General features: G+C 42.3%; 1 protein-coding gene across 1 annotated transcript in view; it reads right to left on the minus strand.

Moving 5' to 3' along the window:
* The window catches only part of Adcy2 (adenylate cyclase 2), a 338643-nt gene that overhangs the window by 132613 nt on the left and 182522 nt on the right, over positions 1 to 23508 (minus strand). Inside the window, exon 4 of the mRNA XM_042695213.1 lies at positions 13982 to 14131. Coding sequence (XP_042551147.1) covers positions 13982 to 14131 — 150 coding nt within the window. The remainder of the gene's footprint in view (positions 1 to 13981; positions 14132 to 23508) is intronic.

Raw genomic sequence — 23508 nt, forward strand, 5'->3', positions numbered from 1 at the left:
AATATGACTCAATAGATATTCATTGCATGAAACCATTAGTGTGAATAATATTGACACTTTGGGGCTATCCATTGATAATATCCATATCAATGGCAAATTTTATTTTGGGGGGCAAAATTGTGTTTTTTTCCTACTATATGTTATAGTACTCTTCATTTTAAATATGAAAATTACTGTCTAATGGGGAAATTTTATCCTTTAGCTTGGTGTAGAGTTCCTTACGGCAAGTGTGCCCGAGTACTCACAATTAAAATCATGGCTGCCCTGTGCCAGGGAACTCTGTGGGAGCAAATGCCTTCAGAGGAGAGAGAAGGGTTTAAGGAAAAACATCTCAGAATCATAGCTACATCGTGAGATGTACTAAAAACATAAAAAGTCAACCAGTGGGGTCATTTTTCTTTGACAGTTTAGGCAAAATTGAAAATAATAGAAAGACGTAAAACCACAGCCCACTGGGCAGAAAGGAAATCTACTGGTGATAAAGCCCAGGCCTCCATCTTACACTAGAGGAAACGGAGTCCCAGTGAGCAATGAAATCATTCTCAATTCTTTGGATTTTTCCCAGGTCCTTTTAGGGGAAGGAGGAAGAAAGGGGGAGGACCAATTTCGTTGCACTTTGAGTCTTAAATATTTCAGTGGATGTGGAAAGAATATCAGGTAAACTGAGGCCAAGGACTGTGAGGCTACAGCAGCTGTAGATAGTTAGATAGTTATAGTTCTAAAACTTTGCCCAATGATAGTAGAGAGGGAAGAGAAGATAAGAAGAAGAATCTAATATCCAGTAATGTAAGAATTGGCTCCTAGGCTCATTAGTTCTTCACCTTCCTCAGTTTGCTCTTTTCTACATTTTAAGAGCCATCAACAAGGACTGCGAATTTCCAAAGGCTTATGTCTAAGTGTTCATACAGTAGTTCAGACTTCATGCGGGACTAACGATGGGCACATCATGGAATCAAAGAGGAGAGGCTGAGGTGCCTATTTGCCTTCTTCCTGCCTAGGGGCTGAGGGGCCTCAGGCAGCAAGTGCTCTCTATCACGGGGCTGCTCCCTACCTCGGGCCTTTGCACTTGGAACAATCCCATGAAGCAGACGCTGTCATTATTCATACTTTACAGATTCAGGAAACTGAGGCCCCGAGAGATTAAATATCCACCGTTTTTATAGAAGTACAATCAAAAGCACTTCCCCAGGGTTTGTGAGCCGAGCGGGTGCGGGCTGTGGTGTGAGGAGCTGAGCGTGGGTTTGTGTTCTGATGGACAAGGGAATGTTTGCAGAGAGGCCTCTGGGCAGGGTTCCGTCTCACCTGTCTCGGGTTCCCCACCTGACTGTTGTAAACTTTTCTAGGGAAATGCTGAGTGCGCCGCCGGGGCCTGGGACACAATGGGGAACCAGCCCAACGCAGGACACCGGCCTTGCAGTGCCAGGCTCCGGGGTGACAGGCCACCGTCAGCTTCCCCAAGCTTTCAGTTAAACATCATCAACCTCCACCCCATGTACCTGTGGCCTAACGCCACAGGACAAAGTAATCCAATGGGACAAGATGTCCTGAAGAACGCGGTGTCCTCAGAGGAAAGGTGCAGGGGTAATAATAACCAGCTATGTTTGTGAAGTATTGCAGAAGGTTCTGGCTTTCCCCCTTAACCGTAACACCACTATTTACTTGGTCCTTAAACTGAACTTTTATTATAGCTGGGTGGGAAAAGAGTGTGAACCATTGAGTGTATTAAAATGCACCCTTGAAGGACATGCTCTGTCCTTACAGAAACAAAGCTTTTTTTTTCTCATTTGCATTAAATTCTGATCTACGCTGTTGAACCTAAAAAAAAAAATCTAATTCCTTCAAACTGTACAAAATTAAAAGAATCACTCTGACTTAAACCATGGAATGAACTACTGCACACACACACACACACACACACACACACACACACACACAATCTTTTAGATAAGACATCACCACAATGTTCCCCAAGATAAATTTATCCAATTAAAAAAATCCAGACTTTTCATTTTTGCTACTTAGTGCTATTTTTACATTAACTATAATTATTTACTCATTTTATTTAATTTGTCACAGTTTATTTTTTAACCCCAACCCTTTATCTCTTTTAAGTTATTTTAAGCTAGAAGACATCTTTGAATTACTTTGTTACAGTAGATGTATAAAAGTTGCATTTTCTGAATGCATACACACCTAAAAGACTTTAATCTTATTTGTAAGCAGTAGTTGGATTTGGTATACAAGTTGAAATTCAATCATAGATTTTTTTCTCTCCTGATTGCTAACACCTGGTAGTGTTGATGAGAAATGCAAATCAGACTCTCTTCCCACAGCAGTTAACCCAGCCCAGACCCCTTCCCCCGCAGCACACTCTTTATTTCTTGACTCTTTTAGGATTTCTCTCTTTATTCTTAACCCTAAAATCTTAGCGTAGCAAAGTCTCCTGTGGGTATCTGGAGTGCCTGTTGAATAAATAAAGATTCAAGCTCTTTTACCACTTCCTCGTGTTTTTTCCAAGTATAAAAAAGCATCTCCAAGTAATGAATTTTTATACCTTCTTCTTGAAAGGAGGCAATGATTTGATTAGGAATTTGTTCCCTGACATAATGATCCGTCCAGCTGCCTTTTCTTCCCAAAGTTCATACACCAGCCTGAGGATAAGGACTAGAGTTCCTTTCATCTTACCAGTGTCTGCTATTTCCTTATTCAGAATGTGTGGGGCAGGGAAGTCCTTGTGGTCTCTGGGTTGCAGAAGCTCACTCTTCTCTAAGGTCTTTGAAGATGGGAATGTGAGCTTTGTATTCATTATAATTCTTAAAAACTGCTCCCTGAAGTCAGCCAGACATCAAAGAGCCTCACCCATCCTTCTGCCCTGGTACAAAATACAGACTCCACTTGTATAGAAGTTCTTCTGTCCATATGGAGTTCACGTGAATACGTAACATTGGATGCAAATGCTTCCAGATTAAAATGCTTATGATACTCAAGCTCAGCTGAGGTAGGTTATGTCATTATCCCTAATGGACAAATGAAAAAAATCAACGACCAGAATGTCAAGGGCCTTCCCCAAGGCCACACAGGCTTCAAGGGTTTCCAAAGGATTTAAAATCAAATAGCACAGAACCAGCACTAGGCTTATGACAATTGCGTAATACTGCCTCTGAATAATCATTCAGAGGGCATCTGTTAATAGCACTGCATTATTAAACAGACCAGGCCCTGGAATTAACCATGCCTTCGGAGAATTAATATGGTTTTGCTGCATGCTATGAGCTTGATGAGTCAGGGGACACTGACAAACCGAAGCAAGCAAGCAGGTGGCCACGAACAAGGTGAAGAACTGCATTGTGAAGGAAGAATCTACACAGCTGAGTGCTCACTGTAGACGAGGAAGGCAAAGAAGGCTGACAAAGAGTTGGGGCTGTGGGAACGGGGAGCCACGGAGACACCCAAAATGACAGAAGAACGTGGTTTGGGCAGAGGTGAGGTTTGGGCATTCGTGCCTATTATATTGATGGAAAATCGGTCTGCAACTCGGAAAAGCAGAATTCCTGCTGAGAGTAAAGTCAGCAACCTGGACAGGATGAACAGAATGCCAGAGGGGAAAGCTCAGCCACAGAAGTGGAGAGCAGATGCTGCAGGACTAAGAAATGAGTGTGGGGAGGGGCAGGGAGGGAGGGAGCAGAAAAGTGTCTTTGTCTTCCATAGATATGGAAAGGAAAGAAAAAGACAAACAGTGCCCTGTGATTTTCCAAGAATGGCTTCCCCTTAAAGTGGAAACACACACACATACACACAAAAGACAAACAAGAAAGAAACATGACCAAAGTGAGGATGAGGGTGAAAACTCATGAGTGTCAGCAAGTGTTTTCGGCTGGGCTGGATTTGGCGGATGGATGAACAATGAGATTTGGAAATGGGTAAAATTTCAAAGGGCACTGGGTTCATGCATGAACACGGAAAATGAAGCACATCAAACACTATCAAAAGGGGGCAGGAAAAGCTAAGAAAGAAGAGTGGAGGGGCAAATAGGATCAAATGTGTTACACACATGCGTGGAAATATCCCAGCAAAGCCAGTGTATAGCTGTGAATGAAATACAGCATTGCAAAGACTTCAAGTGGGAGGAGGCAAGATTAGAGACATTCTTGTGGTGTATCTCAGAAGAGGTAAGTTTTGGAGTTTATGTAGGTTTAAATACGTAAGAAATGGAAGTGTTTATGAACAAGGAAGACCAGACATGCATGATGAGGACCATTTAGATCAGCAGTGATTATAAAGGTAAAATGTTAGTAAGGATCCCAAGATACTTTGTAAATAGGATAGACGCCTTAAGAATCACACTTTAAAAGAAAATGTGAAATAGAATGACATTATAAAAAGAGATTAGGAAACAATACTAAACATCAGGAAACACAATGAAATTTTCTTGATATGATTCTGACAAGTACAGATTGACTAAATTTATCTCCAAAAAGAGCAACTTAAGTTTAGATGTAGAAACTTCACGATGTAAAAGAGAAATGTTTAAGGAAACCAGAAAAAAAAATATCAACAGAGTTTTGTATTTAATTCTAAAAAAAAGAAAAAGAAAAAAGTTGGTTCTTCTCCCTGGAAGCACAGAGCCTCCACAGGCCCTAGACACTGAGCCCCAACTCTGAAGCCCTGATTCCAGACAGCCTGGTCAACAACAGGAGAAACCCAGAAGTGTGGCTCCCGAACGGCTCCTGCCAACCCCAACTCACAACGCTTCCACTTACGTCATTCTCACCGCACAATGGCGTGCCAACATTCCCATAAAAACCATCTGCCTCTGACATCAATAAATTATACAGGGGATTGAGTACTAATAAGTAGGCTTCAGGGTGAATGATTTTGCCCTCCTATAGGCTAATGGAATTTTTCTGACCCCATTAAAGAAGGCTGGTCTAGGCTTCCCCGTTCAGTAGCTTAGGCCACATGAATTCATTTTGAACTTATGATATTTACAACTTCTGATGGCTTTGGATGGCATAAGCACATAGTAAATCACAGAGTGTTCCCACAGGGGGTCAGGTAGAAAGCACTTCTGGAGTGAAGGAGGCGTGTGCGGAGTGTCCCCGGAACAGATGAACTGCTCTCCAACTGTTTCCCTGAACGCTGTTTATAATCAGACGACAGAGGTCGTGACCTCCACAGCAGCCTAACCTACACGATTCCGGAATGAAATTATTGACACTCTGCGAGAACTTTTGGAGAAAACTTTAAAATCTTGCGGACTGGCTTATATTTTGATAAAATGAAAAACCAAACATTTCTGGATAAGAAGCCTTAAGTAGTACTGTATTCAGAAAGTTGTAAAAAGATCTCACATTGTAGGTAGAAACATAAACATGCCCCAAATCAAAGTTGAATATGAAAGAATATATATCTGAAGGGCAGTGATAGACTTGTAAAATATAGTAAATATTGAAACCACCGGTGAAGGTTTTGGGCCAAGGACCTAGGAACAGATGCCCGAATGAAGGCGAAGCTCAACTAGGCTTAAGAATGTTTATTTTTAAAATAAATGTGACAAACGAGACCGTTAATAAAATGAAACACAGAAAGATAATGTACCAATAAGAAAAAAGAAACAGATATTTGTCTTACTCCAATTGTCCCCTAAGTTATTCTGGAAGTTTGGATTGCTGTGTAATTGCTGTGTGTTTTTTTTAATCTTGTTTGTACAACTCAGTTTTAGCACACATGAAACAGAGGTTGAGATGAAAGTTCACAGAATCCGAGGTTACTGATCTAGATGTAGGGACAGTTTGGTTCCACATGGCACAGAAGCCCCTCTCTCCTCATACCTGTCCCTACTGACCCCATCACCCAAGCCCTCGTAAGTTTCTAAGGCAGCAGTCAGTGAAGACAGGCACAGAAGCATCAGATTTTCAACTCCCTCATCCCTCTCCCCATAGATGCTTCAAGGAGTGAAAACTGGGCATCCAGCAGGTGAAAACCTTGAAGTATGAGAGGGTGGGGTTTGATGACTCATTCTGTAATCCCAGATGAGGGAAGTAGGAGAGACCCTCAGAGAGACCCTCTCTGAATAACTAAACAGAAATAGCCGACTCTGTGACTCAAATGGCAGAACACTCATCAAGCAACTGCAAAGAGTGGAATTCAAACCCTCGTACCATCAAAAACAAAATAAAGCATAAAACTGGATATATAAGAAAAGCCAGTTTTCTGGTGACGCTGATCAAGATGCATGATACTCATAAAGTGGCATGTTAAATAAAAACCTTTTTGTACAAGTCCTTGAAGATAATTTTAAACATAAATTGAAGAAAGAAAAGTAACTTTTCAAAAAACACCGTGTCCATGGGAGGACTGTGTTATCTGTTATTTCTTCCAGTGGTGGGAAGATCCATTCTCTGTCCATGTAAGGCCCACAGAATCATTCAGTGCAGGTCATGATGGTCATGTGTTCACTGTCTGCTTCTCAACCCTACCTGCAGCCATCTGCATTGATAACTGCCCACAAATCATGTCATAAATACCTAAATTGCACCTAGCAAAATAAAAGCTCCCCACTCCTTGTGCCAATGTAGCACATCACTGTCTCATGGGTGAAGAAAGATACCAGAACATGAAATGATCAAACTACCCTTTTGCAAAAACATCCATAAAATGTCATAAACCACATAGACTTCTCTTTTTCTGCATAGTAAAACTCTCAGTTTGGCTTGTGTGACACTTCATTTTTACACTGTTCATTTCCTAATCAAATAACTTCATGGTGCCCCAAACACAGAAGAGAATGGCCATAAATTCCAGCTTACATGGGAAAAGAAAGGAACATTTTTCACAAAGACATAAAAAAAGTGCAAACTTTGTTTAAAGCCAAGCTTCTTTTTTGTATTATTCACCAGTAACTCTGAGAGATCTTTCAATTCACTGTTGTATAGAATTTGTCATATTTTATGTTCACTTACATCACTGAGGAGGCATATTGCTCTTTAATGAAACTTTTTTCCTGTGTTTTTCAACAAAGTACTCAAAATGCCACTCATCGCTCCTCAGGAGGCTGTTCAGAAGAAGGTGTCATGGCGCTGGAGCCTGGGCTGTGCATCTGCCACGAACCACCTCTTTTTATGGCTAGAAAGAGTTACTCACAATTTCCTCTATGTACAAATACACCTTTTTGTAATATCCCTTCTTAAATATTTTCCTAACCCTTCCCGCCTCCCTGTGGTAGTAAAATTCAACAAAGTCTGAAGTAAAAATGATGGTAAGTATTGTTCTCATCAATGTCAAAATCAAACACTGGTTCAAAGATTCCCTTCCACGCACACTGACAGGCTGATGGAATCCACGAGCCAAGTGTTTTGATAAAGGTGAACTTGCTTCAACGCACCTCCTTCAGCATATTGAGATGAATAGGCTGGGATATGTTCAAGAACGTATTTTCAAATCTTGACATAAAAATTACATCTTTCATTACATACTCAAGAACTCTGTGTCAATGCTACCTCTTGGAAAGAGACAGATGCTTCCAATGACAATGAGATGACAGGCACTCAAGTTTGTTGAAATGGGTCAGCCAAAATCATGCTGGTACAGGGATCTGGGAGAGTGGAGAATAGTCATTCTGTGCTGCTTAGTGTCTGCAGTCTTCACAAGCACCATTTTTTTTGAGCAGTAAAGCAAGTGAGCCTCATGCTGTGAAAACGCAGGTCGACGCAGCTAGGTTCATTCAGAGCAGCCCCGAGGTGCAGCTGTTCAGCAGTGGCCTGGGGCCTGCATGTAAGTCTGAAGAGAAGAGAGAGGTAGGAATTGTTTCCCAAGAAGGTGTAAGGAATCTCATAGGTTCAAGGGTTGCATAAACCAGGAGAAGCTCAGGGCTGCAAGATTCATTTTTAGGGCTATCCATAATATTATACTAAGGATATAAAGAAAATGAATGGAATAATGGCCTTTGCCACCAGAGAATCCACAGTCTAGTAGAGACAGCAGGAATGGGAGCTGGGGAGGCCTGCTTGGAAGGCCACTGTCCCTGGCCATGGATGCCCGGGTCACCTCTCAGGGCATGATGGGAGTGTGGAGTCAGCTCTGCCCCCGGCAGATGTCCAGGTCACCTCCCTGGGCATCGCAGTGTGTGGAGATGAGTCTGACCCATAATGATCCATGTTCAGGCAGCGCCATTGAGAGACGTTGGGATGAAGACATCCTCAAGATACCTTCAAAGGTGAGTATTATTTTTAAAGTTTTTTTAAAATGCAATCACTGGATCTTATTTCCAGGTGACAGGGTCCACACAACCAAGCCTTGCCCAAAGAATGGCCATTTTCTTCAGGGCAGGCCTGGGTGGCATGTCTGCTGAAAACGACCCATTTCCACAGCAATGATCAGATATTTGTGGCTGTATTGCATATTACTTCCTCAGCAAAATAAGCCCTCATTTCTTAACCAATCTGACCCCGAAGACAGATATCTAAAACAAGACCATAAGACAGAAAGAAATGAAAACGCCATTTGGAGAAGGCCAAGTGTAATTCAGCCCCCACTTAGAACCTGTCAGTCCTCATCAGTCCTCAGTTCCAGGTACCAGAAAGACAGCCTGGAGACTCTGTCCTCACCAAGAAAGAGTTGTCCCATGTGCTGTCCCAGGCTTCTTCACTTGTGGCTGCTTTATTTCTTCTTGTGGCTGCTCAACGATCGTGACCTTCAGAAGGTAGGCTCTCTATTTATTTTACGCGTGGATGAATTGGTTTTAGAATTTACTTTTGTGATATAGCATCACTATACTTCTAATACACGGTTAACCCTTGTCAAGATGGGTTTTTCCCTAATTTCCTTTTCATTTTCTTTACCACCATGCAGCACTTTGTGGCCTCCACGGTTTCTATGTTGCCTATGTTTCTATGTGTCTATTCTACATCACTTTTTCAGTGTTTCTCTCCAGCCAAAATCTTTCCTAGTGCCAACTCTGAGAATGTTTGCTAGCAGACAGAATGCAGGATACCTCTGATTATTTAGTAATGCAGAACTTCTTTCTGAAAAAAAAAAAATCAACCAATCCTTCCACCATCCCTTCCTTTAAATCACTGACTTGGAACAGAAGAAAGACATGAAGAAAATTATGTAAGATAACATATCAGAAACAAGACATGGCTTGCAATATTTTTCCAAAGGCACTACATTAAAACATAGAGCACAACACTAATTCCCAAGTTGGATACGATAAAACCTGGCAATCACGCTTAGTAGTCATGTGACCTTGCGCACATTGGACAGTTAGTTCCTCTTGTTAAAACAGGAAAAGAGGCCTAAGATATAGAGTGGCTTAGAAGACAGCTTGGTGACACTTAATCCCTGCAGCATGTGACTATGTTTGCTTACAGGACAAATGGGGTTTTTTTCTCAATGTAATTAATTCCAGGAGATTATTCTGGATTATTCTGGTGATCCTGATGTAATTAAAGAGATTGTCAAAGGAGGTATGAGGCCTGGAGTCGAAGAAGAAAGAATCTGATTCACCAGATTTAGAAGAGACGAGAGAGATTGAGTAGAAGACTATTCCTGCAGGATTTGAGTGTGGAGGGAGTATGTAACTTCCTCTAGAAGTCTGAAGAGGCAAGAAGAATTCTGCTCTTCAAGCCGGCAAAAGCAGCCTTTGTAGCACAGTTGGACTTCTAACCCTTAAAAGCAATGTGATTATAATTTTTTTTTGTTGGTCATGGGGCTTGAACTCTGGGCCTGGGCACTGTCCCTCAGCTCTTCAGCTCAAAGCTAGCGCTCTACCACTTGAGCCACAGCATCACTTCTGGTTTTCTGGAGGTTTATTGGAGATAAAGGTCTCACAGACTGTCCTGTCTGAGTTGGCTTTGAATCATAATCCTCAGAGCTCAGTCTCCTGAGTAGCTAAGATTACAGGTGTGAGCCACCAGCATCCAGCTCTATTTTGTTTTAAGCCATCAAGTTTGATGTAGTTTTTCATAGTAGCAATAGGAATCTGATGCGACAGTATTCCTAAAAGTACTAAACAGCTTGCCTGCCATTTTATGAAAACTGAAAGAAATATTAGTGCTTCTCTCTTTTCCTTCATGGAAAATAACTGAATACTTATAGTACATACATAGAATGATTCCACAAATACTTAAGCTAGCAATGCAAATGAGTGACGCAATGCTACGATCTGCTAGTACAATGGGAAAGAGTTGAGTACACTTTATGCTTTTCAGCCGTGGTCACACTGGGATCACATGCTTGTTTCAGCGAGAGGAAAACAATTTTTCACTCAAAGACCAAAAGGAAGTTTGGTTCAGTGAACTCCCACTGAAGCGCAGCGTGCCTTCTACTGGAACGCGTTCCATCTTTAATCTTCAGGTAGTTTCCTGTTAAGGGAAACCATGTGAATACTCTTTAAACTTCTTTAAAATGGAGACACCATTCAGATGAAAGAAGATTTGCACTCTCCCTAAAAAAAGGCAAACCAGCTTTTACTCCTACAGAGCCAACATTAATTTCAACTTGCCACAGCAGTTAGGAGACAAGGTTCTTGTTTTGCTCTGAATCCAGCTCTCATCCAATTCCTGAGAGCCTACTGCCTACTCCAGAGAAATGCTCTTTTCTTAGGTCCAATAAAGAGCCATCTGTAATGCTGTGAGCAGCCCAGGAAAAAGCTGCAGGTTTCCTGCAGATGTGAAACATAAAACAAACAAACACACACACACATCAACCATAAACTAAAAACTGAGCACAAGAAACAGCTCTAGTTTGCCATCATGGCCTTAGTTCTAATGCACACATTCCTTTCCCTACCTAATAAAAACAATCCCATTGTCACTGTTCCTACAGGAGAGCACTTTTAGGGGGAGAATGCCACCCTGAGAAAAGCCATAAGGACCATTTTTATGTTTCGTTTTCTCCTCCCCACCCCCACACCTTGTATACAAATAGCCACTCTATTCAAACATTAATTGCAATGCCTAGAAATTTTTCTCATTTGCACCTAGGAAAAGTACTACAAAATTTGAAAAAAGAAAGAAAGAAAGAGAAAGAAAGGAAGAAGGAAAGAAAGGAAGAAAGAAAGAAAGAAAGAAAGAAAGAAAGAAAGAAAGAAAGAAAGAAAGAAAGAAAGAAAGAAAGAAAGAAAGGAAGGAAGAAAGAAAGAAAGGAAGAAAGAAAGAAAAGAAGGAAGGAAGGAAGAAAGGAAGGAAGAAAGAAAGAAAAGAAGGAAGGAAGGAAGGAAGAAAGGAAGAAAGGAAGAAAGAAAGAAAGGAAGAAAGAAAGAAAGAGACTAGAGAGTTGAGCAATTCTAGAAGGATTTAGGAATCACAGACCCTTCTCAAGATATCCACTGTTTATATCTCCCTTCAGTGCTGAAGAGTTTCAGTTTCTGGAGCTCCTTGATTTTTCTCCAAGGACCAAGAGAAAGGGAAAACAGACCTGGGGAAGAAGGCCAAGAACTATTCAAGATGGTGGCTTCTCACCCTCTTGGGAGTATCAGCTTGTCTGAGGCAATCTCCATCATGTAACAGTGAGTTGGACAACATAGGCACACAAAGACTGACATGATTTTCTGGCTACTCAGCACATAGCCTCCCGCATGAAGGACCGCACAGGACTCCACCGTTTGCTAGAGTGACTGTGGATGAAGCAGTAAAGGTGGTTGAACAGAGGAGGAAGACTTGACCTGGACCAAGCAAAAGCAGGCCTCGGATCCAGCCCTCGACGACTATAGCCTGGCTAGGATGTCGACACAGGAAGTCTCCGTGAAGACTGAGTAGATTGCCCTTGCCGATTCTTGTTTCCTAAAATCTACCAAATTGCATCTTAATGGTTTTTTAGCTGAGATAATTTCATGTTTCTACTTGGTTGCATGCTGTTCTGAAAAAGCACATTTATTTTCATTCTAGGAGATCCTTTCTGAAACCTCTGTGGATGCGGACTGCTGAGGTGTCAATTCTATTCTGTTAAACATCTCAGACTTGAGTTTTTTCTTCCAAGTTTTCCTTGTGTCTTCCTTTGTTTGAAAAATAGCTATCTTTTCTATTTTTGTAAGAACTAGTAAATATGTCAGGCACCAGTGGTTCAGGCCTGTAATCCTAGCAACTCAGGAGCTGAGATCTGAGGATCATGGTTCAAAACCAGCTTAGGGGAAAAAAATACGTGATATTTTTTATCTCTAACTAGCCATCACAAAGCCTGAAGTGAAGCTGTGGCTCAAGTACTAGCGTATCAGATTTGAGCAAAAAAGCTCAGAGACAGCACCCAGGCACTGAGTTCAAGCCCTAAGACTGGCACATACACAAACACATGTACACACACATGCATACACACAGACACCACACAAACTACCCCACATCAAAGAAAACTAACAAACGGTAAATGCATACGTTTGTGAGCATTCCCATGAGCTGACCACATGGACCCTTGGTTGCTACCTGCTTTCCCTCCACCAAGCCTCTTCAGAGAAAGAGGATGGGTTGTTCAGTAATAGCCTTAAGTAAGAGCTTTTGTCAAAGCTCTTACTGCAAACATTAAGGTATGTAATCTGTTTGCTTGTAATCCTAGTTTCATGCAGCCCTGATCCTATTCTGAAAAGAAAAATCCAGAGGTGATGGGAAAGGACCAACCTGATACAAGCTCCGTTTTTTTGAGAAAGAAAATATCTTTTCTAAAACATATCAACTCTAAGAGTACAATGACACCAATAGCAAACATGTGCTACTTGCTGAGGCAGGGGAATTTTCTAGAACCCAGATATAGTGCCTGAAGAAAAACTAGATGACGCTTCTACGTTAATAGCTGTCTACAGCTCTTAATATTGTATCCAGTAATACCTATATATAATATATGTATATAAATACTTATGCACATATGTTACCATGCAATTTTTAAAAAGAATCCACAAGGTTTTCCAATACTGGTGAGAAAACAATGCCCATTGGCATACTGCAATGCCTAGAACCATGTTATACACAAATGTTGCCTCAGCAAACATTTGCTAACCTGAACAAAGGACTATCCCTGCTTTCCAAAAGACAACTTGACTACTAGTCATCAGTCCACACATAAAAGTCCACTGCCAACACGCAAAGGTTATTTTTCACTCTCATCACCAAAACTCATTCTGATGAAATTTTATGGAATAGCTTAATTCAATGCAACTTAACAGAATCGTTAAGCATCTGCTATTTGCCAAGTACTGCTGACAGAAAAGGTCCTGTGACAACGGCTCATAGAGAAGAGGAACAGAGGTCACAGACTGCTGTACGAATTGTCACCTTCACACAGCAGGTTCTCAGTGACAAATGAATCCATGAACTCATGGCACACAGCACATCTCATGACCCTAACTGAAGCAAAGTGCATCAGCCGCAAGCCCTCCCTAGCACATCCCTTCTGCTGCCTTCCGCTGCTCTTGACAACCACATTTTCCTCTACACACCTCCTACTTGTCCAGTGTAATACCTTCTTCATCACCATCATTGTATTTTCCCAATGCACCTTTCTATGCACCATCCTCAAATATCTCCCAACCACATCAACTGAAGATCCCAGCCACAGCTTCTCATCGTTGACCTGTGTAGACGAGGGGTGGGCAACACACATTGCTGGGTGGGAGAGGCTCACTCGGGCTTCTACAGGGAAGACTCTTGCCACAAATAACAAGCAGGTCCTGGTGCCCCAAGGAGGCTCAGTGATGGTCACGTGGTTTCCGCCAGGTGCCTGGGGAGAGCAGCAGGTGTTGCGGCTGTCTGCAGGTGCGTGATCCTAAGTCTCTGGGGCTGAAGGCCACATGGAGAACATATCCCTTAGGTTATTTTTGTCACAACTCCCAAGGGACAGAGCTCAGGGCTTTGCCTGGACAGGAAGCAGCTCTTCTTTCTTTTGGGAGCTCATGAGTGAGTGAACTCCATATTCAGTCTTGAGATTACCACTATTTCAGTAATACCTAAAACAAGGTGGACAGAGGATGGAAAAACAAACCACCGCCGTACTTTACCTGCTGCCGTTTTTCAAATTCCAGCTTGATCCGGGACTTGATGCAATTGCACGTGTCCTGATATGTCTGCTGCAGAGCAAACTCCATGAGGTGCTTGTGGTAGGCTCCGGCCAGGTTCCCACAGATGAAAATGATCACATTGGCCAGGATCTAAAGAGACAGACAAAAGGAGCTGCTCAGTGCGGTGAACTCAGGTGAGGACAAAAGGAACGTGCCTGTTAGCTTAAGAATTCAGAAACAATGGCAGGAGGTTAATGATACTTCTGTTTCCCAGCTGACACTCTTAATGACATAATGGAGAGCATCAATTTTCATTTGGGATTTGATCCTCTTCATGGCAATTTGGGTCCTTTGGCACACCACTGTAGTTCCCTCCCTCGTCTGGGCAGTATTTTCTTTGTATTTGTATTGTATTTGTATTGGCTAATACAATGTGGACAGAATAGCTGTGTGCCACCTCCTACCCAGCGTAGGGGGATGGTATGTTTAATACCACTCTGTTGTGCGTGGGGAAAAGTCTATGCTATACAATGTTCTAGTAGTCCCAGAATGACCTACATGGAACAGAGCTCCCCTGGCCGATCTGCCCTCTACCACTGTAATGACATGGTGGTCACCACAACACAACTGCTAAGACTTGATGCATTCATGCTGCTTTCTCACCAAAATGACATTCACTGAGCCCTTTGTTTATCAGGGAGTAAGGTAGCCTTTCAATTTCCTTTCAGGACATATGACTTAACTATTCTTTTGAAGACAAAAATCAAGTCATGTTCACCATCATATGGAAAGCAAACAAAAAGTACAAGGAGACCACTGGGTCCTGTCTACCCAGCTCACGCCCTGCGTTCTCAACACCGGTGCCAAACTTGATTCTGTCAAGACCCGGGTCTCCTTGTGTTCTAAACTGCCAGAGCTCATTTCAATCATGGTTTGGGGTTTTTCCATTTTTAAATTAATAGTGAATCAAAAATACCTTAAGAATCCAGAAAAGGTGTAGAAATAGGACCCTGAATGTTCAGATGATGAGTCTATCACAGTCATCTCAATCAGCTATGCAGATATGATGCGATACTACTTTTATCAGGTTAATATTTGGTTCATTTATGTTATATTGTCCACCTCACATACAATGCTTCACCTGCATATTTAAGCATTTCTCTAGACTATACTATATATTATATATGGAGTCCAAAGTCACACATATTTCAAGGGTGATCCTCCTCATATGATATGTTCTCAGCTTATCTGTGTTAGGAAAGACCTTCATCTGGCTATGGAGACGAATCAGCTGATCTCGGAGGAATGCTAGCAAGACCATTTATCCCTTGCCTGTCTTCTCCAGACAGTTGTGATGGGAATGAGGAGGAAATTTTTCTCTCCATCTGCACAGTGTCTTGGGTTATCTCTTCATGCATTCTACCCAGAGGAAGAAATGAGATGTTGATTTTAATCCCTTTCAAGCTCTTAGAAGTATATTTGAGGATGGAGGGAAAGGCAGGATTGAGTTACAAATGAGAAGAGTGAGTTTCTTTCTAGATCAATTCAGAGAAGCGAGGAAGCCATGGTGCAGATGAATGAGCCCCCAGCCCCACCCTGCCTAATTTACCTTTCCAAGGATATGTGGGTGGAGAAGCTCTACAATCCTACATTCTCACAGCTTTCTACAAAATGTTCTCCTCTCCTCTGTACCAGTATTTTACCAACCCTCCACTAGTTTAGGTGACTACACTTTTATCTTCTGTTTTTTTAAGTTTTATCACTACATTTCTTCTTGAACAGTGTTACCCTCTCCCTCATTTTCTACCGCTTTCCTCTCCCTGAGCCCCCTCCCCCCTAAGTTGTAAAGTTCATTTCCACCATAGTGTCTAGTGAGTATCACTGTAGAACTGGTTCACCCTTTGTCCCACCCTTTCTGTTATAACCCTTTCCTTCCACAAATCAGATAAACGTATACACAAGACAAAGGGTACAGAAATAAAAAACAGTGTCAGCAGGGAATAAAGCAAAGGAGAAAAAAAGAAAGGAAAAGGAAAAAGCTATGTTTCCATCAGAAAGAATGACAATGTCCCATTTGTAAGGAAATGGAGACTTGGAAAAAATATATTAAGGGAAATGAGCCAGACCCAAAGAAACACAGGCTCATTTGTACTAACTAGAATATGTCTATAAGTCTACAACTTAATCCAAAAGACAAATAATTACATTTAGGCATGATTAATTAAACAGCACTATAAGCATTCGCACACTGAGAACAATGGAGGATATTCTTTTTTTTTTGGGGGGGGGGGGTTCCGGTCGTGGGGCCTGAACTCTGGGCCTGGGCGCTGTCCCTCAGCTCTTCAGCTCAAGGCGAGCACTCTACCACTTGAGCCACAGTGCCACTTCAGGCTTTTTTCTTTTTGCTTATGTGGTGCTAAGGAATCGAACCCAGGGCCTCAGGCATGCAAGGCAAAAGCTCTACCACTGAGCCACCTTCCCAGCCCCCAAAGGAGGATATTCTTAGGAGAGGCTCACAATGGCTCAATAGCTGTGTGCATATAACCATATAAAATAATGCTTATCGAAATATATTCCAAGAAATGGAGACAAGAGGTTTTTTATATTATATTTTTTTCTTCTTTTCAGCTAGTCTAATGTTTGAACTTAGGGTCTTTTTCCTCTTATTTGGTGTTTTTGTTGAGCTATAACTCTATCCATGGTTCATGGGGATAGAACGCTGGGCCTGGGCACCATCCCTCAGCTCTTCAGCCCAAGGTAAGCACTCTACCACTTGCGCCACAGTGCCACTTCTGGTTTTCTGGAGATTTCCAGATTATTGGAGATAAGAGTCTCACAGACTTTCCTGTCCAGGCTGGCTTTGAATGGCAATCCTAAGATCTCAGCCTCCTGAATAGCGAGGATTAGAGGCGTGAGCCACTGGTGCCCAGATACACTGCTAATTCTTTTAAGGATAAGATCATGACCGAGGCAGGATTTGCCTCGAGACTTCCCATCATCATTGGAGATCAGAGGCTCAGGCCATCATATGTACTCAGCTTCCCTACAAGGCAATAGAATCTTACAGACTTGTCTGCCATGCTGGCTTGGAACCATCACCAACCAATCTCAGCCCTTCACCTACCTTGGCATAACAGGCACACACTGCTTGTCACCCAGCAATGGGTTGAGAAGGGAGCTCATGAACTTTTCTTTTCTAGCTGGCCATAAAGAATGATCTTCTACTTCTCAGCCTCTCAAGTAGCTAGGAATACAGCCACTGTTCATGATTGAGGGGATTCAAATAGTAACATTTACTATTGTTCTCTGTCTTTGTATTATTTGTATGTAACATATCCATGTAGTTAGTATGCACAAATGCAGGTGATTTATGAATGACATACATAGTAGCATGCATGTAGGCATCCCTAGGTAATTGGTATGTAAACTACATGTGTGCTGTGTATGTCTGAGAGCTACATGTGATCTGTGCATATAATGCATGTGCTCTGTGTGGGCTGCACACAGGCTTAAAATGCATGTGTGTCTGTCATAGATCAGAGATGACAGCTTCAGAATTAGTGGCCTGTCGCCCTCAGCTGCTGGGGACTGTCTTGCTTCTTAGTACCATGCGTGAATGCATCAGCTCTGTGAATGCCTTTTCTGCAGTGATGGGATGTATTAGTGACACTCCTGACCTCCCCATTGAGGGATCCGACTCTGGCCAAGCAGGCTGAAGCAGGCACCTCATCCTGCGGCACTCCATTCATTTAGCCTTGCTGTCCCTGGTCTTCACAAAAGGATGGTCTGGCTTGTGGGAAAGTCCTCAAACCTTGTCATTGCTGGACTTGCTTTAAAAGAACCCCAGGCACCAAAGAATGCAGGGAAGGAGAAAAGCTGAAGCAAACCACACAGTCTAGAATTAGAAAATACTAACTCCTTCTTCATAAGCTACAGCCAAAATAATAACTCAACTTCACGATTATGAAAGTTTTTTCTCTTTTTCCATGCGCAGTGTGCTTTCAAAGCAAAAATGTCAATATCCAAATTAAGAGTGAAATCTAAGCGGCAGAGGCGATGGAGTCCTCCCCTCTACCCAGACCACGGCCCTAGCAGGGAGTGGAGTCTTTTCTAACCAGAATGACAAGAGCTGACCTTTCTGTGTTTTCTTCCTAGGATCCCACTGCCTGTGTCTGTCCACTGGTTCCTTGGCCAGGGTCAGGGGGAGGGGGAGGAGAGGAGCTCCCTTTAACCCATGGAACATCCCTCCTTGCAGCCTCTCCCAGCATGCCTGGATGGGCGGCAGCCACCCAATGCGGGCAGACAACCTCAAGAACTAGACTTGTCCTGGAACTTGAAGAAAAAACTTCCTGGGGTCCTTTATTCTGGATGATACATAGCTTTGAACAACATGGAACTTCAACCCTCCCTGGATTCAGATAAGTAAAAAGAACACACTTCCTGATTCTCATATGCATAGTTAAAGGAAAATGCTCAAGAAATTAACCACCAAGAGCTTTAATGGCAAGTAATAAATGGGACTTCTTTTCTGATGAAAACAAATACACATTTTTTTCCTTGATACCACCATTCATCTTGCAGTACTGTGCTCTAGGGTTAATAGACCTGGCCTTGGCATTTTAATAACAACTTGCATTTACCAAGGCGACTGATGTCCTAAAACATCTATTTTTCTTTCACATCAGCGCATCCATACGGCTTTATATAAAACCTGTCATATGCAGGCAGTGATTAGGTTAAGATTTTATAATAATCAAAACATTTTATTTTCCAGAAGATTGTTGAGAATATGACAAAAGATCTTATTTTCATAACATTGAATCTGTTTCATAACATCATCCTGTCTTGATGTCTTCTTTTCTCTTGTTCATTTAGTTCTTCTCACTCAGAAAGCAGAGGCGGGAACTTGCCCTCCCAGGAGATAGCTGGGAAGAAAACAAATTGCTTAAGGTAATAACACCAGTCAAGTTTTACCCTGAAGATTAAATCCGGGGCTTGAAACTGTGCCTGGTGCATGATTCGGAATCTGTGCGACTGAGTTTGCTAACACGTCGCCATGGAAGTGTGGCTGTGTGCAGCCCAGCTCCCGGTCTCTGCTTGTCACAGAGGTGGGAAGTTTGTTCACAAGTCCCTGACGCTTCTCAGAGGTTCACAGCAGAGGCCTGTTAACGCTGTGTGGGAAGGTGAGGCCCCAGGCCCTGGGGGTTTTGCATCTTTCCTGCTGGTTGCCATTGTTTTTCCAAGTAGACCTCCATCTTTTATTTATTTCTTATTTTTTTAATGTTTCTGCTGGTCGTGGGGCCTGAACTCTGGGCCTGGGTGCTGTCCGTCAGCCCTTTAGCTCAAGGCCAGCGCTCTACCACTAGAGTCACAGCGCCACTTCCGGCCTATCTTTTAATAATAGCAAAAATCCAGAGTTTAGACAGGTTTTCTTATTTAAGCTTAGAGTCAAGGAAACAAAAGTCCAAGAAAATTAATGGGCTGGAGGCTGGCTGTGGCCAGGCCGGGTTCTGGAGGTTAATTCTACAGTGTCCCACCCTGCCCACATCACCTGTCTCACGTCAGATCCTTCCAAAGCAACACCACCCTCTTCCAGGGGGCAGGGAACCTATCTCTGTGGAACTTCTGATGTGACTTTGTAAGACACTCACATGCTTTCCTTCACAAGGCATTTTTATCTTCTGCTATAAAGAGCTTCCATCACGTAGGATTATTTTAAGTGGCCGCGTTCTGGAGACCACACACGATGAGGCCCGTCCTTGTCACTGTTTCAGCCATGTATCTGTGCGTGCTCAGAGCAAAGTTTTGAGAATGCCAAGCTGCACCCAAGCGGGTAACGCGCTCGAAGGGCGACCTATCGGAGAAGATGCCAACGAGGAAGAGGATATTTACGGCGCTGCCTGATTATTTTCAAGTATTTGAGAAACTGACCACTCTGCGATAGTATGCATTCCAAAGAGGTGGATGTTCTAATTCTTCACTTTATGTTAGGGGTCGCAAATTAAAAGGGTCACCGAAGATAGCAGCAAACGTGTGTGCAGGCTGAGGGTGAGGTGAGGCTTCTGGTTGTGAGCAAAGTATCATAATTTGTTGTTATTGTTCTATGAACTAATGGTGCATTGTCAGAGAAGAAAGAATATGCAGAAATTTGAGACAGCTCATCAACTTAAAACAAGGACTATAAATACAAAGCCACAGGGGGAACAATGGGAAGATAGCACCCGATGAGTGGAGCTGCAAGCGAGCGTCCAGCAGGCGTCCTGTGTCCCTAGAGCATCGGGTTAGACTTAATAGGAAATGAGGCTCTTCTTTGGAGGAAAATGATCAGGTGGAAGTTCTTAAAATATCTCCCAACTATGCCTACAGGAAATATCAATCCAATTTCCTCACGTGGTGTGACCTGCTAAGAATAATATTAGCTATGTGCAAGGGCCTACGGAAATCTCTATCCCATGCCCTTTAATGAAGGTTGGGAACACTGTGCTCTGATGCATCACATCATTGATTTGATGTCACATGTTAGCCTCCCCTTGATTTAAATACCTTCAAGTGAGGACCGGTGGTGTCAGAAAAGTAGGGATACAGGACACTGAAAGACCTCAGTGATGGGTATGTTGGGCCTCTGGGTTGAAAGGCTAGCAGTGGAAGTCAGGAGTCAGATGCAATTGGATTGCCTAAGGAAACCGCCATTGTAAAAGAGAATCCTTTTGGTTGAGCGTGTTTTCATTTACAAACCATATCTTTTGTTGTTTCTCTCTGAATGGTATCAACCATGTACTTTTCCATCTGTATTTAGGATAAAAAATCCTGAACTTCAGAGACGGAGTGCAAGTCTAGTGCAATAACTAGAAAACACAGAGATGTGTGGCTTGTGGGGGCTCCCGCAGCTCTGAGCAGGGCTCCTGCCACCAGTGGCTGATGCCTGCAATCCCACCAACTCAGCAGGCTGAAATCCACAGGACAGTGGTTTGAAAAATCCACAAGACTCCATCTCCAGAATAGCCAGAGAAAAGCTAGATTGAAAGCATGGCTGAAGTGGTAGAGTGCCAGCCAAGCAAGCAAGCCAGGAGAGCTGAAGATCCTGAGTTTCAAACCCTCGTACTGGGGTGGGAACCGTGTGGGCAAACACGGTGCTCAGAAGATCCTCGTGATCTTATTAGAAAGGCTCTGCCACAAATGAAGTCATGGGGAAAACATCTTCCTCCAAGAGCGGAGGGATGACTTACCCACACGGAAACCCAAACTTGTACTTTTCAGCTCAGTGATTGTGAACTTGAACTGATGGGAACAGGTTTCCTTGATTAATAGTCTGGCATATAAGGAAGGAGAAAAAACACAAAGTTCCCAATATTCAGAGCTCTGTGGGAAGAAAACTACACAAGACTCATTCCCTTGCTTCTGGCTCCTTCTACCTCCCACAGAAGAATCTACTGCTGCTCTGATTACTCTCTGTCCATTCTTTCTCCCTTTGACTTTAAGGAAACACAACTATCTATGTTAGCTTCAAGTTTAACTCCTCCTCACTCCAGGAAGAGGGGAGAACAAACAAATGGCTGGGATGAGGCAGTTACAGTGATGAAAATGAGGAACAGATAATCAAGTTCTATTGTGAAATATCTCTCCTTAAAGAACTTTGTCATTCTCTGTGAGAGAATTCATTAGGCTTTTTGGCAAGTCACAAGAGAGAACCACTAACCACATAACCTGACATGGGGCTTTTGTGAGAAGTGGTCTCTTCCCAGGCTAGGACAACCATCACCGTAAGCCTGCACGCAGGTGACAGTACAGCGATCACATCTCATCGTAAGTCAGCCAACAGATCAATGATCCAGTTTCACTTGCATCCTTTCGATAGTCACTAAAAACCATTGTCTCCCTGGTCTTTTTGAGTCCCAATAGTGGAATGAATGCTAACTACCTACCTTGATACTCCACCTCAACTGCTTAACAAGAGGTTTTTCTGAAATGTACTTATTACCTCGGTCATGTAACTGTAACCCCTCTGTACAGTATTTTCACAATAAAAAACTTATTTAAAAAAGAGGTTTTTCTTTGTTGTTATTTTTAATGTACTATGTGATTTTTTTTGTTACTTTTGTATGTTCTTCCCCCATGGTACATCTCCTCTTGTCACTGTATTAGAATTTAGTACTTTGCATCTTGTATATACATTTATTTAATTTGGGAAGGGGAAGGGGAATAACAGAACACTGAACCAAGGACACAGGATGACCCATTGCAACAATGATATTCACAGGACACTATGTGGGAAATGAACTTTACAAATTCAGTAGGGGAAGGAGTAGGGAGGTAGAGGAGGGAAGGGAGAGTAGGAGAAAAACAAAGGAGGGGGTAACAATGCTCGACAAGAAATGTACTCATTACCTTACTCATTTAATGTAACCCTTCTGTACAGCATCTTCACAATAAAATAACAACAATAAAAAAAAGAAACCAAAAGGGCCAAAGGTTCCTGGATTTCCCATGGGACTTTTGAAATGCTGGTCTCTGGGTCTTCCCAAACCCGCTCCCTTAGCGGAGATGATAGATGCCCAACAGCAAAACATATTATGTGTTGTCTTCCAATGCATTTAAAAAATTATGTAATTATATGCTAACTACAATCCAAATTCTACTAGTTTTAAGTCAATTCTGCTAAGGAACAATGTACAGTTTGTCTAGTTACGGTGATTTGGGCAGAATTAAATGTTTAAAAAAAGGAAAAAAATTAACACACTGTAGTTCAGACATTTCACTAGTTTAGATAATAGCTCTAAACTGAATCAATGACAGATCCCAGTCTCTGGAGTAGCTGAGATTACAGGCATGAGACACCAGGTTAAACATTCTACTCTTAATCCAGTTATAATGCAATTAAATTTCAACAAGAGTGTGGAGGGAGCATCTAAGCCACATTACTTTACTTTGTCTTTACTCTGTGAGAATTCATTCTGGCTGCTTTTCTGTGCATACTAATCTGCTCTTCATATGGGGTAGATACAGCAGTCAGAATGGATTGGATCCACCCTAATAATCTTATTTCATTTGAATCCTCTCTTCATAAACCCTATCTGTAAATACAGTCACATTCACAGTATAAGCAACATCAACATACTAGCAAGAATTAAAGACCATTTATGCATCACCAGAGAATTCACTTAATGGTTAAACCGGGGATGCCTTGGAGATTGAAGGCTGGTAGCACTTTTTCACAAATGTCACATACCACTGATGACAATTTAATATGGACCAAGGTGAGATCTTCATTAAATCAATTCATTCAACACACATGTTCTGAGATTTATTTATAATTAATTAAGTCTGTATCCTCCTTCCAGGAAATCAATATGACTGGGATAAATGCAATGAAGAAAACCAATGAAAAGTCAATAAAGCAAGCCAGCAGAGGTAACTGATGGAATGTTCTCCTGATCTGAGAGGCAAGGCTTCACCACGGGCTCCAGGCCAGGAGCTCTGATGATTGCCTTGAACATTCTGCTTTTCAGAACCCTCATTTACTATTTGTC

This window comes from Dipodomys spectabilis, unplaced genomic scaffold (genome assembly GCF_019054845.1).
Source record: "Dipodomys spectabilis isolate Male_0828 unplaced genomic scaffold, ASM1905484v1 ptg000179l, whole genome shotgun sequence".
Taxonomy (NCBI): Eukaryota; Metazoa; Chordata; class Mammalia; order Rodentia; family Heteromyidae; genus Dipodomys; species Dipodomys spectabilis.